This window comes from Varanus komodoensis, unplaced genomic scaffold, assembly GCF_004798865.1.
Source record: "Varanus komodoensis strain SLA01 unplaced genomic scaffold, ASM479886v1 scaffold8, whole genome shotgun sequence".
Lineage (NCBI taxonomy): Eukaryota > Metazoa > Chordata > Lepidosauria > Squamata > Varanidae > Varanus > Varanus komodoensis.
In genome coordinates, this window is record NW_025336481.1 from 335,455 (window position 1) to 351,094 (window position 15,640).

General features: G+C 56.9%; 1 protein-coding gene and 1 long non-coding RNA gene across 2 annotated transcripts in view; both read left to right on the plus strand.

Moving 5' to 3' along the window:
• The window catches only part of RPRD1B (regulation of nuclear pre-mRNA domain containing 1B), a 39,419-nt gene extending 32,648 nt beyond the window's left edge, over positions 1-6,771 (plus strand). Inside the window, exon 7 of the mRNA XM_044455327.1 lies at positions 4,936-6,771. Coding sequence (XP_044311262.1) covers positions 4,936-5,085 — 150 coding nt within the window. The 3' untranslated portion in view covers positions 5,086-6,771. The remainder of the gene's footprint in view (positions 1-4,935) is intronic.
• A 2,126-nt stretch (positions 6,772-8,897) lies between these two features.
• Positions 8,898-11,110, plus strand: LOC123036057. The gene is made up of 2 exons (XR_006417081.1): positions 8,898-9,185; positions 9,567-11,110. It is a non-coding gene; the product is annotated as an uncharacterized LOC123036057 (long non-coding RNA).
• Positions 11,111-15,640: the final 4,530 nt, after the last annotated feature.

Here is a 15,640-nt window from a genome sequence, read left to right on the forward strand (position 1 = left end):
CAAGGTTGGGGGCCGGTTTGCAGGGGATGCCGTATGAGGCGAGACTGAGGGAACGGGGTCTCTTCAGCCTGGAGGAGACTCAGAGGGGATCTGTTGGCGACATACAGGCATGTGAGGGGGTGTCACATGGAGGTGGGTAGAGACCTGTTCTCCCCTGCAGAGGAAGGCAGGACGCGCTCCAACGGAGCAAAGCTCAGGGAACCCAGGTTCTGTTTGGATGCCAGGAAGCACTTCCTGACAGTCAGGACCCCGGGGGTGTGGAAGGGGCTTCCACGGGAGGTCGTTGAGGCCCCATCGGTGTGGGTGTCCAAGGACAGGCTTGGACGTGCACATGGTGGGCATGGCGTGAGCAGAGCCAGCTGGAGCCGGGAGTCAGACTAGATGGCCCGGGAGGCCCCTTCTGACTTGCTCTGTTTCTATGTTTCTGTATAAGACCAAAGGCCCATGTAGTCCAGCACTCCACACGCACAGTGGGTCCAACCGCTGCTCAGTGCAGGGCTCCCAGTTCCCCCATCCCGCCCAGAGGGCTGCCCAGTTGCAGCCACTCCTCAGGGGAGCTGCTCCAGCCTTCCGCTCATTTTTGATGCCCTCCCCTGCACCTTTTCCACCTCAGCCGTGCCCTCTTCCAGGCAAGGCGGCCAGAACAGAACACGATATTCCAGGTGCGGTTGCGCCAAGGATCTGCCCGAGGAGAGGAAGGCCGTGGCTGTTCCTGCCATTCTGCCCTTGCAGTTCTGTTTTCCGTTCTGTTCCTCAGAGGTGTCCCACGTGGAGGTCGCCTCCTTCACAGCAGCTGAGCGCTGCCCGGCCCGGCATGTTCATCGAGCTGCCCCCCCCCCCCCCAAGATCCCTTTCTTGCTCATCACTGTCGGCTCAGATGCCATTAGCATGCATTTGATGTTGGGATTCTTGACCCAACACGCGTTGCTCTGCCCCATTCCTCTCCTTCCTCGGGCTGGAGTATTTTCTCAAGGAAGAGATGTTGACTTTTCTTTCTAAAAACAAATTCCGGAAAGGACCACCCTTGTTCTCCCTGCTGAACCAGCTGTTCTCCTGCCCCATCCCGTGTTGGGTGAGGTGGGAAAACAGGCTGCAGGAATGGGGCTCCGCCTGACGGAGGAGGCGGCTTGCCTCGCAGTGCACATCCCTCTGTGCTGAACCTGAGATGTCTCTGCTCCCCCTTATGACTGGCTCCTCCCCAGGTGAAGGAGAAGCCTGTGCTTTATATATCCCCGCATTCTTGGGCGAGGGAGGACAAGACCCAGCCGCCCCCCCTTCGCCGTTCACCTCGCCCGCCTCCCGCTGCTCGCTGCAGGGTGGAGGAGGAACGGGACCGCTGAGCTCCAGGGAGACGCTTTGCCTGCCGCGGGTCCCGGATTTGCTCCTCTTCCCTCCGGGGCAGGGGCCTTGTGTGGCAGACCAGCGAGTGCCGGGAGGGGCCTCAGGTGCCGGATGCCCCGGAGATGGTGAAAGTGAGCTGGCTGCACAGTCGGCCTTGAAAGGAGAAGGTGCGCCCTGGTGCACGCGGGCCCTCCACCTCTGCCGAAGAAGGGAGCGCACGGCCAGCCGGGCTAGCTCGCTCCAGCAGGAAGGGGAAAGGAGGGAGGGTTTCATTATGTCTTTAAAAAAAAAGTGCTTCCCTTTGCAGAGATACAGAAGATGAGCCTGGCAGCCCCACTGAGAGCGCCTGGCAGGGCAACCGTGTCGAGGAACGAGAGGGGCGGGGTGGTTGGAGTCTCGGGCCAGCCACCCAGTCGGGGGGAGACGAGGGTGGCACTCGCTGAGCACATCGCAGCACTTCCAGGGAGTGTGATGGGGAAGCAACGGAGGCCTTTGGCTATCCCAGGATCTGTTGGGAGACAAATTCTGCCCAGCGTGGCCCCTCCGAGAAATTTTTGACGTTCGTGGCTCATAATTTTCCTCTGTAGGAAGTCGAGGGAGGAACTGGAGGGTCAGCTCTCCATGGCTTGACACTGACTAATGGGGATGACTCAGGGGATCATGTGGAAGTTGCAAGAACTCCCAGGGTGATGAGCACAACATGCTGGAGTTAAACAGCACGCACACGTGCTCGGGATTTTGGGAAGGGTGTTCTTAATAAACTCGGGACAAGAATAAAGAAAGCCCCACGGCAAGTGATCCTTCAAGGCCTGTTCAGTGCCATTGATCTGTTGCTTTTCGTGCACTGTGTGCGTGTGTGCATTGCCCACAAGCCCATGTGCACGCGCACACACACCCTACGTGGGAATGCGTCTTGGGTGCAGTCATCTGAAAGAAGCAAATTGCAGCTGTGAAATTGCCCGGCTTGGATGGCATTCAAGGAGAGGCGGGACGTGAGCGGAGCCGGCTGGTGCCGGGGGTCAGACTAGATGGCCCGGGAGACCCCTTCTGGCTCGCTCTGCCTCTATGTATTTTGTCCATGTATTATGCTGCTAATCTTGCGAAATAGCACGTTTCCAGAAACCGAAGCATTTCCACCCCACACGTCCCACCCTCTGGCCCATGGGAAAAATCCGCCCAGGACCCTCCAGCCTTTCTTTCCAGGGTCTTGGGCTACTCCTCAAACCGTGTGCGTTGCCAGACCATCATCACAAGGTGCAGCTCGACTGACTCTCTTGCCGCTACGTCAGACCTTGGTGCGTGTGGCCTTCCAAGGCCTTGTTGTGTTTATGCTTCTGCTTGGCCTTACTCAGGCGCCTTAAAGTGACCCCCTGCATGGTCAGTTATCTGGGGAGTCTGCGGTGCCCACCGTGCCCCCGGGCAGCCTCTTCTAACTTACGGATTTCCCCATGGCTTTCTTGGGAGCTCCGATGGCGACGGGAAGGAGGTGGGACTGCAGTTTCGGCACCCTCCCGAAATAGTTTGAGTGAGCCCTGAGAAGAAAGCTGACTGGGGGCAGCCCGCCTTCGCAGTGCTCCTGCTCTCCAGGACCTGCTGCAGCTTGCCCTGACGAGCTCCCCAGAGAAGCCGTTTTCCTGCTGTGCAGCTCCCCAGAGAGAAAACGGGCTTTGGCCTGCAGAACGGAGAGTGGCGTGCGTAACTCCTGGACCCTGCCCCCACCGGTGCGAGCACCACCTCTGGCCGTAAGATCTCTGAGCAGCGTGGGGCGCATCCCTGGCGGATCATCTGAACTCTTGCCTGACAGAGCGCCGGCTCCCCATGGCTCTTCCATGCATGCCTGCGCTTGCGCAGAAAAGACGGGGGGACACGCCTGTTCTCCACTGCCGTGCAGCGCCACATAGATCTTCACGGAGGTCCAGCCCTCTTTCCGCGGCCTTGCAGCTCGCCCTAGCTTAGAAGCAGGATGCGACCGGAACTGGGCTTCTGTGTGTCGGCCGGAGCTGGGGAAGGCCCGCTGCCCTCCCGGAGCAAACGGGCAGAGCACCCCAGGCAGCGCAGCCCGGCCTCTGGCGGCTGCAGCTTTCCTGCCAGAAGCGGAGGGAGGTGTGCTCGCTGGGAGACCCAGGGCTGGATGGTGTTGTCGTCTGAGGTGCGGAGGAGGCCTGCCACACCCGCACCGACCGGGCAGCCGTCAGTCTTCGGGGATCACGTCATTTTCATGCAGAGGAACATCCAGCCACCCTCAGCCCAGAGGCCGGGTCGGCCCCAGCTCCCCGTGGGAGAACAAGGCCTTGGTTTGACGTTGGGCTACTTGGGGGCTTTAGGCTGGCGCTGCAGACGCCTGGCTGGGTGTGGACCTGCGTTTCTCTTGCGACGAGGGCAGGTGCCTGGAGAAACCCCGAGGACTGCAGTGTTGCTCGGAGTGCCTAGACGTCTGAGGTGGTGCGGCTAAGAGGTTCGCACGTGCGCTTGGATCCGCACACCGCTGGTGGTCGCCTGCGGAGGCGGCAGTGCCCAAGAGCCGCTTCATGCGGCACGTGGTCTCCTCAGAGGGGCACGTGGCCTTCCGGTGTGTCTGCCACGGGCTGCGTCCTTGTGTGCACGTGCTTGCGAGTCGAGTCTCGATGCGATTCGGTTTGTCAACTGAATGGCTTGGAAGCCGCAGGGGAGCCGAGCCGGCGCTTCAGACGAGCCGAGCGCTTGGCACTTCAGCTCCCGGTGGGCCAGCCCAGGCCCTCGTGAGAGGCCCCGCTCCACGCTCCTCAGCAGCGCGCTCTTCCCGAGGCACGCAGGGTCTCGCAAGCAGGAAAGGGAAGTGGGCCGAAATGGCCTCCCTCCCACCCCAAGCGGCACGGGAACCACAGCGAGGCAGCACCCGTCCCACGTGTCCCTGCCCTGCGCGGCCCATGTGCTTGCGGCCCCCGCAGTTGCGCTGCAGTGATGTGCGCTGTGTGGGGCCGCCTTGGGCCTGGCACGGAGCTGCAGCTGGTGCCCCTGGGGCAGCCGCTCTGCCTGCCAAGGCCCGTGCTGAGCGGCCGTGCCGGCCCCGTTACCAAATGAGCTGCCTCCTCGGTGGAAGGAGGGTCATGCTGGGGACCCGAGTGAGCAGGGCCAGGCTGCCCGGCAGGCCGCATTCCTGGGGGACCCCCGCTGCCATTAACCTCTCCGGAGGGGTCTGGCTGGCCATGCCAAGGCGGCCGTAACGTGGCCCTGTGGCGCCTCCATGGCGGGCGTCCCCGGCAGCAGTGCCGCTCTGGAAACCGCTCGGGCAGCCTGGGAGGCCGGAAGTGTGGAAGCGTCCCCGTGCCGTCCCAATTCACACCTGTTCACGCAGGCTTTCCCTGGCACGTAGTTAAACGGTGTTCCATCTGACTGCCTCCGTGCTGCTTGGTGGCGGTGCTGGTGGAGGTTCGTGCTTTTGTTTCTCAGATTGTACGATTTTAGCATTTTTACAGAAGCTGCTTAGGGATTCTTCTCCATGTTTTGCAGGCTAGAAACTGCGGGGGGCGGGGGCAATGCTCCTCGGGCTTCGCTTGCTCTCCGGCATGACGCTTCTAATTCCCGTGCCCGTTCTTTCTTTTCTTTGTTCCCCAGGAGTACAAGCAGAAGCTTGCTCGGGTAACTCAGGTCCGCAAAGAGCTGAAATCCCATATCCAGAGCCTGCCAGACCTGTCGCTGCTGCCGAACGTGACGGGGGGGCTGGCGCCCCTGCCTTCTGCCGGAGACCTTTTCTCAACTGACTGAGGCCCTCGCGGGGGCCTGCATTCCTCCCCTGCCCAGTTCCCGGTCACAGCACCAGAACACCTCACGACGGTCGGAGATGGAAGGAGCAGAAAGAGACCTTCGCTGGACGCTCCCCAGCCAAGAGCGGGGCCCGTTGGCACGACGAGATGGCCGGACCCTCTCTTGAAAGGAGGCAGCCTCCTCATGTTTGGCAACAATCCATGTTTACTTCGCTTCCCCCGTAGCATCTCCACTTTCCACACGGCCCATGGGAATCATGTGTGTCTGCTTCCAAGAGTTTTCAACAAAAAAATGGGTTGATTTATGCTTTGCTTTCTTCCCTGTGTAAAAATCCGGGGGGCTTCCAAATTGGTTTGGTGTGTGCCAAGCCTTCTTCCTGGACTTCACAATTCTGGAGTGTGCGTGGCACCACAGTGTAAGGAAGGGGGTGTGGGAGCAGCTGCTGCTCGCTCGTGGCCTGCTGGCGTGGGGTCCCGGGACCACAGGCGACCAAAGATGGGCTCTTGTGACCGAGACCTGAGTGCCGCTCCCCTGGGCAGTGCTGCTGTTCCTCGTGGGTCGGAGCAAGTCTGCTTTGCTCGGGCCACCCTGCAGCGAGCGCCCAGATGCACTCGGGTCGAGTCATCCGGCTTCCAGGGGGAAATTTGCAACGGTCCTCCGAAGGCTCCGCAGCCTCGCTAGACGGGTTGTATTGCTAGCTGGTAGAGAATGGGCGGAAGCCGGAAGGAGGTTGTCGGTGGCCACGTTAAGGAGCGCCACTCGAGAAGTGCTTGAACTGGATCGTGTCCTTTGCAGGTCTCTCCTCTCCTGTTCTCCTCCTCTGCCAAGTCAGCAGCAACTGCACTTCCGCAGCACCTTTCCCACCCCTGGTGTGCTCCAGATGCGTCGGACTGCTATGCAATGCGCCCGGGGGATGCTGGGGTGTGCAGTCCTCGCCTGGAGGGCACAAGGCTGGGGAAGGGTGCTGAAGAGGAGGAAGACTTTTTCACCTTCCTGTTGGACAGTTTGCTTGGAGGGGGTGGGGGGATTCGGGAGAAAAGCCTGCTGCTGTTCAAGCAACTGAAGGCCACCCCCCCACCCCACCCACCCCCCACACACACATACTCTAATCCTTCAGGAAGGGGCAGTCCCTTGGCTCTCCTTTCCAGAATGCAGACCCTTGCGCTCCTGGGGGTGGGTACTGCAAAATCCCCCTATTACAGCGCATTTCTTCTCAAAGCAGTGTGGGGTTCCTTTGCCTTGTCTTCCCCTTTGGGATTTTGGGTTTTACTCCGTGGACACAGAAAGTGCCTCCTGGATCGTCACAGCTGAGGCAAAAAAGTCTCCACGCAAGACCCTTTTCCCTCCACGGATCATGGGGTGATGGGGAGAGCCACACCATGCATCCCAAACAGCAGCACAATTCCAGCAATCCATGTGTTTCCCTTTCCTTTCGCTTCATGTGGCGGAAGCTCGTGCATCTGGCTTGCTTCCAAAGGCTGGGGAGGGCAGGTGCTTGTGCTGGGCACGGAGGGCTCTGTGTGGTCTTGCTGAGAACAGACCCATAATCTTGCCCCGAGACATTTTCCTAAATCTGTATATGTATTGATCTAGAAATAAATTTAGAGCTATAGGCTGCCATTTTAGCAGCAGTATATTCTGAAATGTTGCATAAATATATTTTTGAATAAAGAGGGTGTCATTCAACAGGTGAGTGGCTTGTTCTTTGCACAGTGGTCCTCCGTGAGCCGATCCGTCTCTGCGGGGGCTGGAACCAAGATAGTTTAGAAACCATTTCCAAGCCCCAGGCCAGATCTGTTCTTGCATTTCACTGCTCGCCATATGAGTGCAACCTGAGCCTGTTTGGATTTTGAAAGTACTTCCGGGAAGCATTTACTCCTTCGCCTGGGTGTTCCAAGTCTGAAGTTCAACCAAGACTGTGCTGACGTCTTTGGAGTTTGGTGTGACGCATAGTTAGCTAATGGTGCGGCTGGGAGTGCGATGCCACAAATCAGAGTCAGAGTACTCTGGTGGGATTTGCTTTTGAGGAATCCCCGTCGGCTTCTAGGAACCACGGCATTGCTTTCAAGGTGTTTGCATTTGTAACTCTTGAGTTTGACCAGCTGCCCTTGTGTTGGTGGTCCTTTTCCTGTAGAACCCTCAAAAACTGAAAGTCAACTATTACGTTTCCAGAATATTCAGGAAAACTGGGAAGGTTCCACTTCAGCATGAGCTGGGTGCTGGCTGGCCATTAAAATACCAAACAGCCATAGGTCGGGGCTGGAGCGCTCTCCTTTTAATCACCAACGCTCCAAAGCATCTCCACTTCAAAATCCTGTTGTGAGCGGAGGCATTTCCTGATATTTTTGCCTGACTCTGGAGGCAAAAGAAATGCGGAGCCCGAGGGGTGTGCCTGGTCCGTTGTGCACTTAACCGCCCTGCAGGACCAAGCCAGAATATGCCTAGCGCAGTCTTCCCCAGCCTGCTGCCCTCTGGAGGCAACAGACAACAGCAGGGGTGGCGAACCTTTCAGAGACCGAGGGCCCCACATGAAACCCAAAACACATTTATCACAAAGTGCCAACACTGCAATAAAACCTGAAAACTCAGGTTTTAGTTTAGACAACGCTGCACACAGCCAGTCCAGGCAAATATAAACGTACCATTAGCAGCGCACTGACCGGCCATGCGAAGACTCGGACGAGTTGTGGCTAATGAGTGACACCTTATGACGTCATCGCCTGGCACTGCTACTTCCCGAGCACGCGCATGGCCTCTATGTGCTGCTATCGATGCTCGGCTGCTGGGGTGATGCTGGGCGACTTCGCATGCATTCTGACAGGGCTCTGCGAGCACTCTGTGACATGGGTGTCATAGGTTCACCACCTAACCCTACCCTGGTGCTCACCCCTAACTCTAAGACAGGGCTAAAGTTCCATTGAAAAGAGGGCAATTTTGAAAAAGCCGTCTTTGAGTAGATTTTTCTGCACAGCTCATGATTTCTGCCCATTCCAAAAGCATTCCAACCATCGAAATCATGCCAGGGCACCTTGTTTTTCTAACCCTAACCCTACCCTGGTGCCCACCCTTAACCCTAATATAGGACTCAAGTTCCATTGGAAATAGGGTGATTTTGAAAAGCCTTCCTGGAGTAGCTTTTTCTGCGCAGCTCATCATTCTGCCCGTTCCAAACACATTCCAGCCATCAAAATCATGCCAGGACATCTCCTTTTGTTTCCCCAATGCAGTGATGGTGATCCTTTTAGTTCCCAAACTGCAACCCAAAACCCACTTATTTATCACGAAGTGCCAACACTGCAATAAAAGGTCAGAACTGAGGTTTTAGTTTAGACAAAACACCTCACAGCCCGTTGAAGCATATATATATATACACACCGTATTTTTCGCTTTATAAGACACACCTGACCATAAGACGCACCTAGTTTTTAGAGAAGGGATCCATGGAAAGCTTCATGATAATCACAGGCACATTCCCCATCACTTCCCCGTATGAGGCAAGACTGAGGGAACTGGGTCTCTTCAGCCTGGAGGAGACCCAGAGGGGATCTGTTGGCGACACACAGGTACGTGAGGGGATGTCACACGGAGGTGGGGAGAGGCCTGTTCTCCCTTGCAGAGGAAGGCAGGACGCGCTCCAATGGGGCAAAGCTCAGGGAACCCAGGTTCTGTTTGGATGCCAGGAAGCACTTCCTGACAGTCAGGACCCCGAGGGGGTGGAATGGGCTTCCCCAGGAGGTCGTTGAGGCCCCATCGGTGCAGGTGTCCAAGGATAGGCATTCTACTTACTTTTGGGGGGGGGAGTGTGTCTTATGGAGCAAAAAATACGAGGTGTGTGTGTGTGTGTGTCCTTGGCAGTGCAGTGATGAGCCATTCGAAAGCTTGGACGAGTCACAGCTAATGAGTTGCGGCTCATGACGTCATCGCCTGGCACCACTACTCTTTTCCAAGCATGCGCATGGCCCCTGTGCGCACTGTTATCTGATGCCCGGCTGCTGGGGAGATGCTGGGCGACTTGGCTCGCGTGCCGACAGAGGGGGCTCTGCGTGCCCGCTGTGCCCCGCGTGCCATCGGTCGCCACCACTGAGTTGCAGCTTCTGGTGGTAAGTCAATTCTTTCTGCTCCAGCCTGGCACCACCCTCAGCAGGACTGGGCAGCCACTCCGGTTTATTTTTCTGCTCTCTGCCCATTTAAATGCAATGTGTAATTTTTACATCAAAAGGAGATTTCCGCTTTCTCTGCAGTCTGTCAGTGGAGACCCTTTTCCTCCAGCCTGTCTCCTGTGTTAGAAGCGGCTTCTGTGTTAGCAGGAGCTTGAAGTAGTTTCTAGTACATTTACATTTTGTTTATAGTTTTGTTGTGGCCAAAGGAAGAGACTGAGAGGAAGCAGTTGAGCAGGGCAGAAATATTAGATGGGCACCGCCACCCTCTTCTCTTCTCTTCTCTTCTCTTCTCTTCTCTTCTCTTCTCTTCTCAACCTCCAGCTGTATCCTGAAGCCGCTTGCCGTGCTTTTTTCTGCTGCATTCAGCAAGCTCTTGGCTGCTGTTTTGCAGCCAAGTAACAAGACCCCATCCTTCGGCTGGAAGTCTTTCTCTCCTGCACCGAGGTGGACGGCCTCCTTAACACAGGAGCTGGGATAACGGGCGTCTCGTGCAAGGCTGCAGCTCAGCGGCTCCTTTGAGAAAAGGATTCACTTCCAGCGTGTGCCATGTCTCCCACACGTCGGCCACCTTTCCCTTCCGTGCAGAGTGAGGGCGGAAAACAGCCGAGCTCCTTCCTGCTCCCCGTGTCCTTTATGCTGCTATGTCTAGTTCGCTGCACTCCTTGTGAGCAAAACCATCGCCTCGATTTTCTGGGAACTGGCCCTTTGAATCCTGGCCCTTTCCTCATGGTGTGCTCTGCCCCAGTCGCTCAGCCTCAGGGCAGGCCCACCTTTTGCTTGGCTGTAGGCCAAGCGAGTGCTCCACAGACAATCGGGCTCCCCGTGGGTTGCTTGCCCCTCCTCTTTCTTGCAGGAGGGGTCCGGCAACATCCACTGGTCTCCCCTTTCCCATCACAACCGGGAGCGGTTTTCAGCTTTCGGTCACTTCACCTGTTATCTTTTTTCACAGATTGCAGAGTTCAAGCAGAGACCTTTCAAAGTGCCCCTCTATCAAATGGAGGTTCGCCTACTCAGTGTGGACGGCGAATGACAACAGATGACGAAGAAAAGGCGAAGGGCTCAGCTGCTACTGTGGCTCCGTCTTCTCCCAAAAGCTCCTCTGATGAAGGGGAAATCCAACACTGCAGGAGCAAGAAGGCAGCGCAAGACTGATAGGAACGGTACGGATCATCCAACTGGGCCGAATGAGTTCAGCTCCGGAGCCCGACGACCCCCACGCTGGCGGAAGAGCTCTCAGAGCCACCGGCTGCTCTCTCCGAGAAATCATGGAGGACGGTCAGAGGACGAGCCAGATGACTGGGGGAAAGATCACGTTGCCCCGTCTTCAGAAGAGGCGAAAAAGAAGAACCTGGGAACGACAGACCAGTCCGTCTGGCATCCATTCCTGGGAAAAGTCTGGAGCAGATTGCAAAGCAGACAGTTTGCAAACACCCTGAAAACAATGCAGGGAATACGAGGAGCCAGCATGGATTCCTCAAGAACAAATCCTGCCAGGCAGATGGGATCTCGTTTTTGTTATGTCCCACGGTTTTACAGAGGAGATTAGAGACCAGTTGGTATTTTCAAGAGAAGGTTTATTTCCTATAGGGACGACACTCTCCCACAAGGATGGGATGAGTGCCGCGCATTTTAGAGGGACAACAGAGTATTTATACCTTGTTAGAAGCAAAGGGAGAATTGTTCTTGACAGCCTACACAAGCCAGCTGGCATGATATAGAGGCGAGACGGTTTTGCAGTTCTGATACAGAAAGCGGCGCGTCCTTGCAGTTAGTTTATCTTCTGATAAGAGCGGAGAGGCTCTACAGCTGGTCTATCTTTTTAAGTTTTTACCCCTTTGATTAAACTTGCCTATTTGCTAAAATAACACTCTGAGGCCGTTTTCAAGTCTTGCTCTATTGTGCTGACCCCAATACACAACTGATGGCCTCCTGCCAGGTGGGTGGGGCCCAACAGTTTTTTGACTGGGTCACCTCCCCGGTGGACTGTGGGGATGCTGCGGACGTGACTATCTTGACTTCAGCAAAGCTTTGACCATGATATCCTGATTAGCAAACCGGCTGAACGTGGGCCAGACGGAGCAACGATCAGGCGGATCCACAGTCTGCTGGAGAACCGGACTCGAGGACGCTCATCGTGGGACCTCCTCCGCCTGGGGAGAAGGACTGCAGGTGGGCCCCCACAGTGTCCGGTCCTGGGCCCAGAGCTCTTCAACATCTTTATTAAGATTTGGGTGAGGAAGTGTGGGGATTTATCATCAGATTATGTATTTATTGTATTTATTTAGAATATTTTTATCCCGTCCTAGACAAACCAATTGTCTCAGGATGGCTTACAATATAAATATTCTAAATAAATATAGTATAATAAACAATAAATACAAACAATCAATGACTATAATAGCATGATAAAATGTGACTGAGGATAGTAATATTAATAAAACCAGATTAAAAGTATTTAAGCTTTAAAATGTTGGGTAAATAAAAAGGTTTTTACCTGGTGCTGAAAAGAATATGAAGTCGGCGCCAGGCGAGCCTTCTGGGGAGAGCATTCAGATGACACAAAGCTGGGTGGGATTGCTAATACCCTGCAAGACAGAAGGCCCAAGGTTGGTGTGTTGCGCTGAAAAGAACAGAATGAAATTAAGCAGGAACAGAGGCCAAGTTCTACATGTAGGAGGAAAAAAATGAAATGCGCTGTTACAAGAAGGGGGAAACTTGGCTCAGCAGTCCCAGCAGGAAGGAGGCTCTCGGAATGGTTGCAGATCACAAGCTGGACGTGAGTCATGATGCGACGTGGCTGCAAACGCGGGCAAAGCTGCCGCCCAGAGAGAGGTGGGACCCGGCCTTGCCCAGCGCGGGAGTCCCGCTTCTGGTCAATGCTCCCAGCCCCGAAGCGGGAGAGGCCACCCCTTTCCCCCCCGGAGTGCCCCATGGAGGCCTCTGGCCTGGTTTCCGGAGACAGCCCCGTCGCCGCAGCCCGAGCGCCAGCGGCCGCCTCAGCACAGAACCCCTCGTGCAGGTCCCACGGCGCTGGACGCTGTCTGCAGTATCCTCCCCACGTGATAGACAGCTCTTTGAGCATGTGCAGAGTGTGCCCCATTAGCGAACGGCAGGCGTTTTGCATTTGAAGGAAGGGCTTCTTGCTCCGCCAGAAGGTCCTGCGGGCAAGCCAAGCATGAGCCTCTTGCTGATATTTGCCTGCTGCTTTTCTATATAGAAATATCCCAGTTTCACTAACAGAATCCAAGACTGGGACATGTGAAGCAAAACTGCTCCAATTCAGTGAAGATCCCCTGAGATCAAGGAAATGGCTCCGGAAGCAGCTACATCTTCATCAAAACAGGCGAAGGAGAAACAACCGGGTATTTGCCGGGTGGCGCAAGGCAGGCCCTGTGCGGGACCTCTCAGGCCCTCCTTTGTGTGCCCGGGGGGGGGGGGTCGCCCAAGTGGGCCAGGTGCCCGTGAGGCCGAGCAGGACCAGCTCTGCCAGCGAGGAGAGTTTTGCACGGGGTAGAGACGCCGTGACGCGGGCCCTGGAGCCGTCGGCGGGAAGGACGCGGCGAGCAGGCGGCGGGCAAGGGCGCCTCCGCCGTCAGAGGAGACCGAGCAGGCTGGACTGGAGGAGCGCCCGATGCCAGGGACCCTCTTGCCCCCTGCCCTTTTCACCTGCCTGCCTGGAGGCCCGGGCTCATCCCCTTCTCTCTCTCGCCGGGCCTCTTTCTTGGTTTAAAGTCTCCTTTTCCCATTGCAGCTACCTGCGGCCCACCTGTTCCCCACAACAATGCACCCCTAGGCGCCTTACAGCCCTCCTGGCTTTCACTGGGGGGACTCCAGCCCGTGCTGGACTCGGCTGGGCTGCGTCGTCCGTCCGGCGCTCTCCTGCCTCTCCAGTCCCCCGGCTTCCTGGCGGGGGTGCACTCACTGGCCGCTAGACGAGGGGGAGGGTGTCGGCTGCGCCACCGGGGCCTTACTAAATTCAGCCAGCCGGTGCCACTGCTCCCTGGCTGTGCCCCCGTCGCAGCGCCAGTTAATTGCCTTTAGATGGAATTAGCCAATGCCCAGGGACTCTCTCTTTGGAGTGGAGCGAGCCGCATTCTGCTGGCAGCCGGCCGGCCGGTGTGCAAGCGGCCTTCCCTCCGCGCCGAGCTGGAAAGCGCTTGCTCGTGGCGCCGCAGGCGGGCGGCCTCCCTTCTTAAGCAGTGCTCCGGGTTCACCGCCCTCCCGCTGGAATAGTTCCTCTGGAGTTTCCGTGTGCCGAGGTCTAAGAGCAGGCATCGGTTCATTGCTCTGCAGGAAGCAGCACCGGAGTGCCTCAGGCAGCGCAACCGGGTTGCTTTTGCTGCCACAAATGGCGGGGCGGCCCCTCTGAGGGGGGCTCGCCCCGTCCACAGGCAGCGGGAGCCGCCGTCTTCGGGCAGCGCTCCTGCGGAGGGGTCAGGAAAGGGCAACTCACAGGAAAAAGCGCCAGCCTCCGGGACTGTTTAGCTGAGCAAAGCTGTGAGCCAGCGGAGGCAAGGCACTGGGGCGCAGAACCGTCCGTGGTGCGCAGCATGGAGAGGGGACCGTTTCTCCCTCTCTCGCCCCCTGGGGCCGCAAGGGGTCCTTCTGGGAAGCGGGCCGGTGGCAGGCGTGTTTGCTCAGCGCCTCCGTCCCACTCCAGGCGCAGCGGCTGCCGCCAACCCAGAGGGCTTCCAAGGGGGAAAGGCCCTTCCTGGAGAAGGCTGTCATTGGCGCCCAGTCCCGAGGGCCGTGGGCTGCCTCCACTGCCAGCGGAGTATGCTGGGTGCAGCGGTCGCTGGGGAACATGGGTGGGAAGGCACCGCCACCCTCCTGCTCCACTTGCGGGTTTCTCTGGGGACCTTTTGGCAAGTGGACCGCTGGACCAAGACGGACGCCGGATCCCACCCTGCTGGAAATGCCGCCCGCCACGGCTAAGCCCGGGGGCGCCTGGATGCCGGGGGGGGGGGGCATCCCAGGTTCACAGGGCAGGATCTGCTCCGCAGAGGATGCCTTGGGCAAGACTCACGGAGCAGCCAGGCCGGCTGCCTCAGTAGAAGCCTGCGCTTCGTCGTTCGGCCCAGGGACAGTCCGACTTCAGCATCAACGTCTTAATTGAAAACATCTCACTGGCTCTTTTCTCCCCAGAGCTCGGATGCTCCAGAAACGGTGCACTTCCGTGACAGGGCTGGCTGCTCCGCACCGTCGCTTCCTAGGCTCGGGCAAGGAGTGGCCCAGCATGACCATGCCACGGGGAGCAGGATCGTGGCCCGTGTGGTGGCCCTGGAAGAAGGCGATGCTCTTCTCCTGCTTCCCACTCCAGAGCGGTGCCGGGCCGTCCTGGCCGGCCCTCCTTGCCTGAGGGACAGACCCGTCCTTTCTCCCCCGTCAGTGCCCTCTGGTTCCCGCATCTGTCCCGGTTTTCCTCTAAACAGGCCAGACAAGCTGAGCCAAAGCTGGCTCTTTGGAGAGTCATGTCACACACACACACCCGCGCGCACGTGTGTGTGTGTGTGTGTGTGTGTGTGTGTGTGTGAGAGAGAGAGAGCGAGAGAGCGAGAGAGCGAGAGAGCGAGAGCGCGATAATAGGAAACAGAAAGGAAAACAGAAACATCAAAAGTAACCAAAGGAACTAACATACTAAAATGATTTACACAGCTAGATGCAAGAAGTTCCACAGAGAATTAGCAATCAACATTATTTCATCTAGGCTTACAACTACAGTTTTACCTGATAATACATAGTTATAGATAATGTTCAATTAGATTAGTAAGCAGTCAAATGAAACTAATAATTTCACATAGAAAACTGCTTTTACATAGTAAGTTATGATTCACCCTAGAGCATATCCTAAAATAAAAAGGTTTTGTTTAGTCGCAAAGTCATGTCCGACCCATCGCGACCCCATGGACAACACTCCTCCAGGCCTTCCTGTCCCCCACCATCCCCCGGAGGCCACCCAAGCCCACACCCACCGCCCCAGTGACCCCATCCAGCCCCCTCATCCTCTGCCGTCCCCTCCTCCTTTTGCCATCAATTGTTCCCACCGTTAGACTTTTCTCCAGGGAGTCCTTCCTTCTCATTAGGTGGCCAAAGCATTTGAGTTTCACCTTCAGGATCCGGCCTTCTAAAGAGCAGTCAGGGTTGATCTCCTCTACGACTGACCGGTTTGATCGCCTCGTGGTCCAGGGGACTCGCAGGAGTTTCCTCCAGCACCACAATTCAAAGGCCTCAATCCTTTGGTGCTCAGCCTTCCTTATGGTCCAGCTTTCACAGCCATACATTGCAATCTGTCCTCAAGGCATTCCCCCAAATTCTCTTTTTCACCACAGGGAGCAAGAAAGTATTAAGGGATGATTTGGCCACCTAGCTCAGCTTTGTTGTTGCTAGTCGCAAAG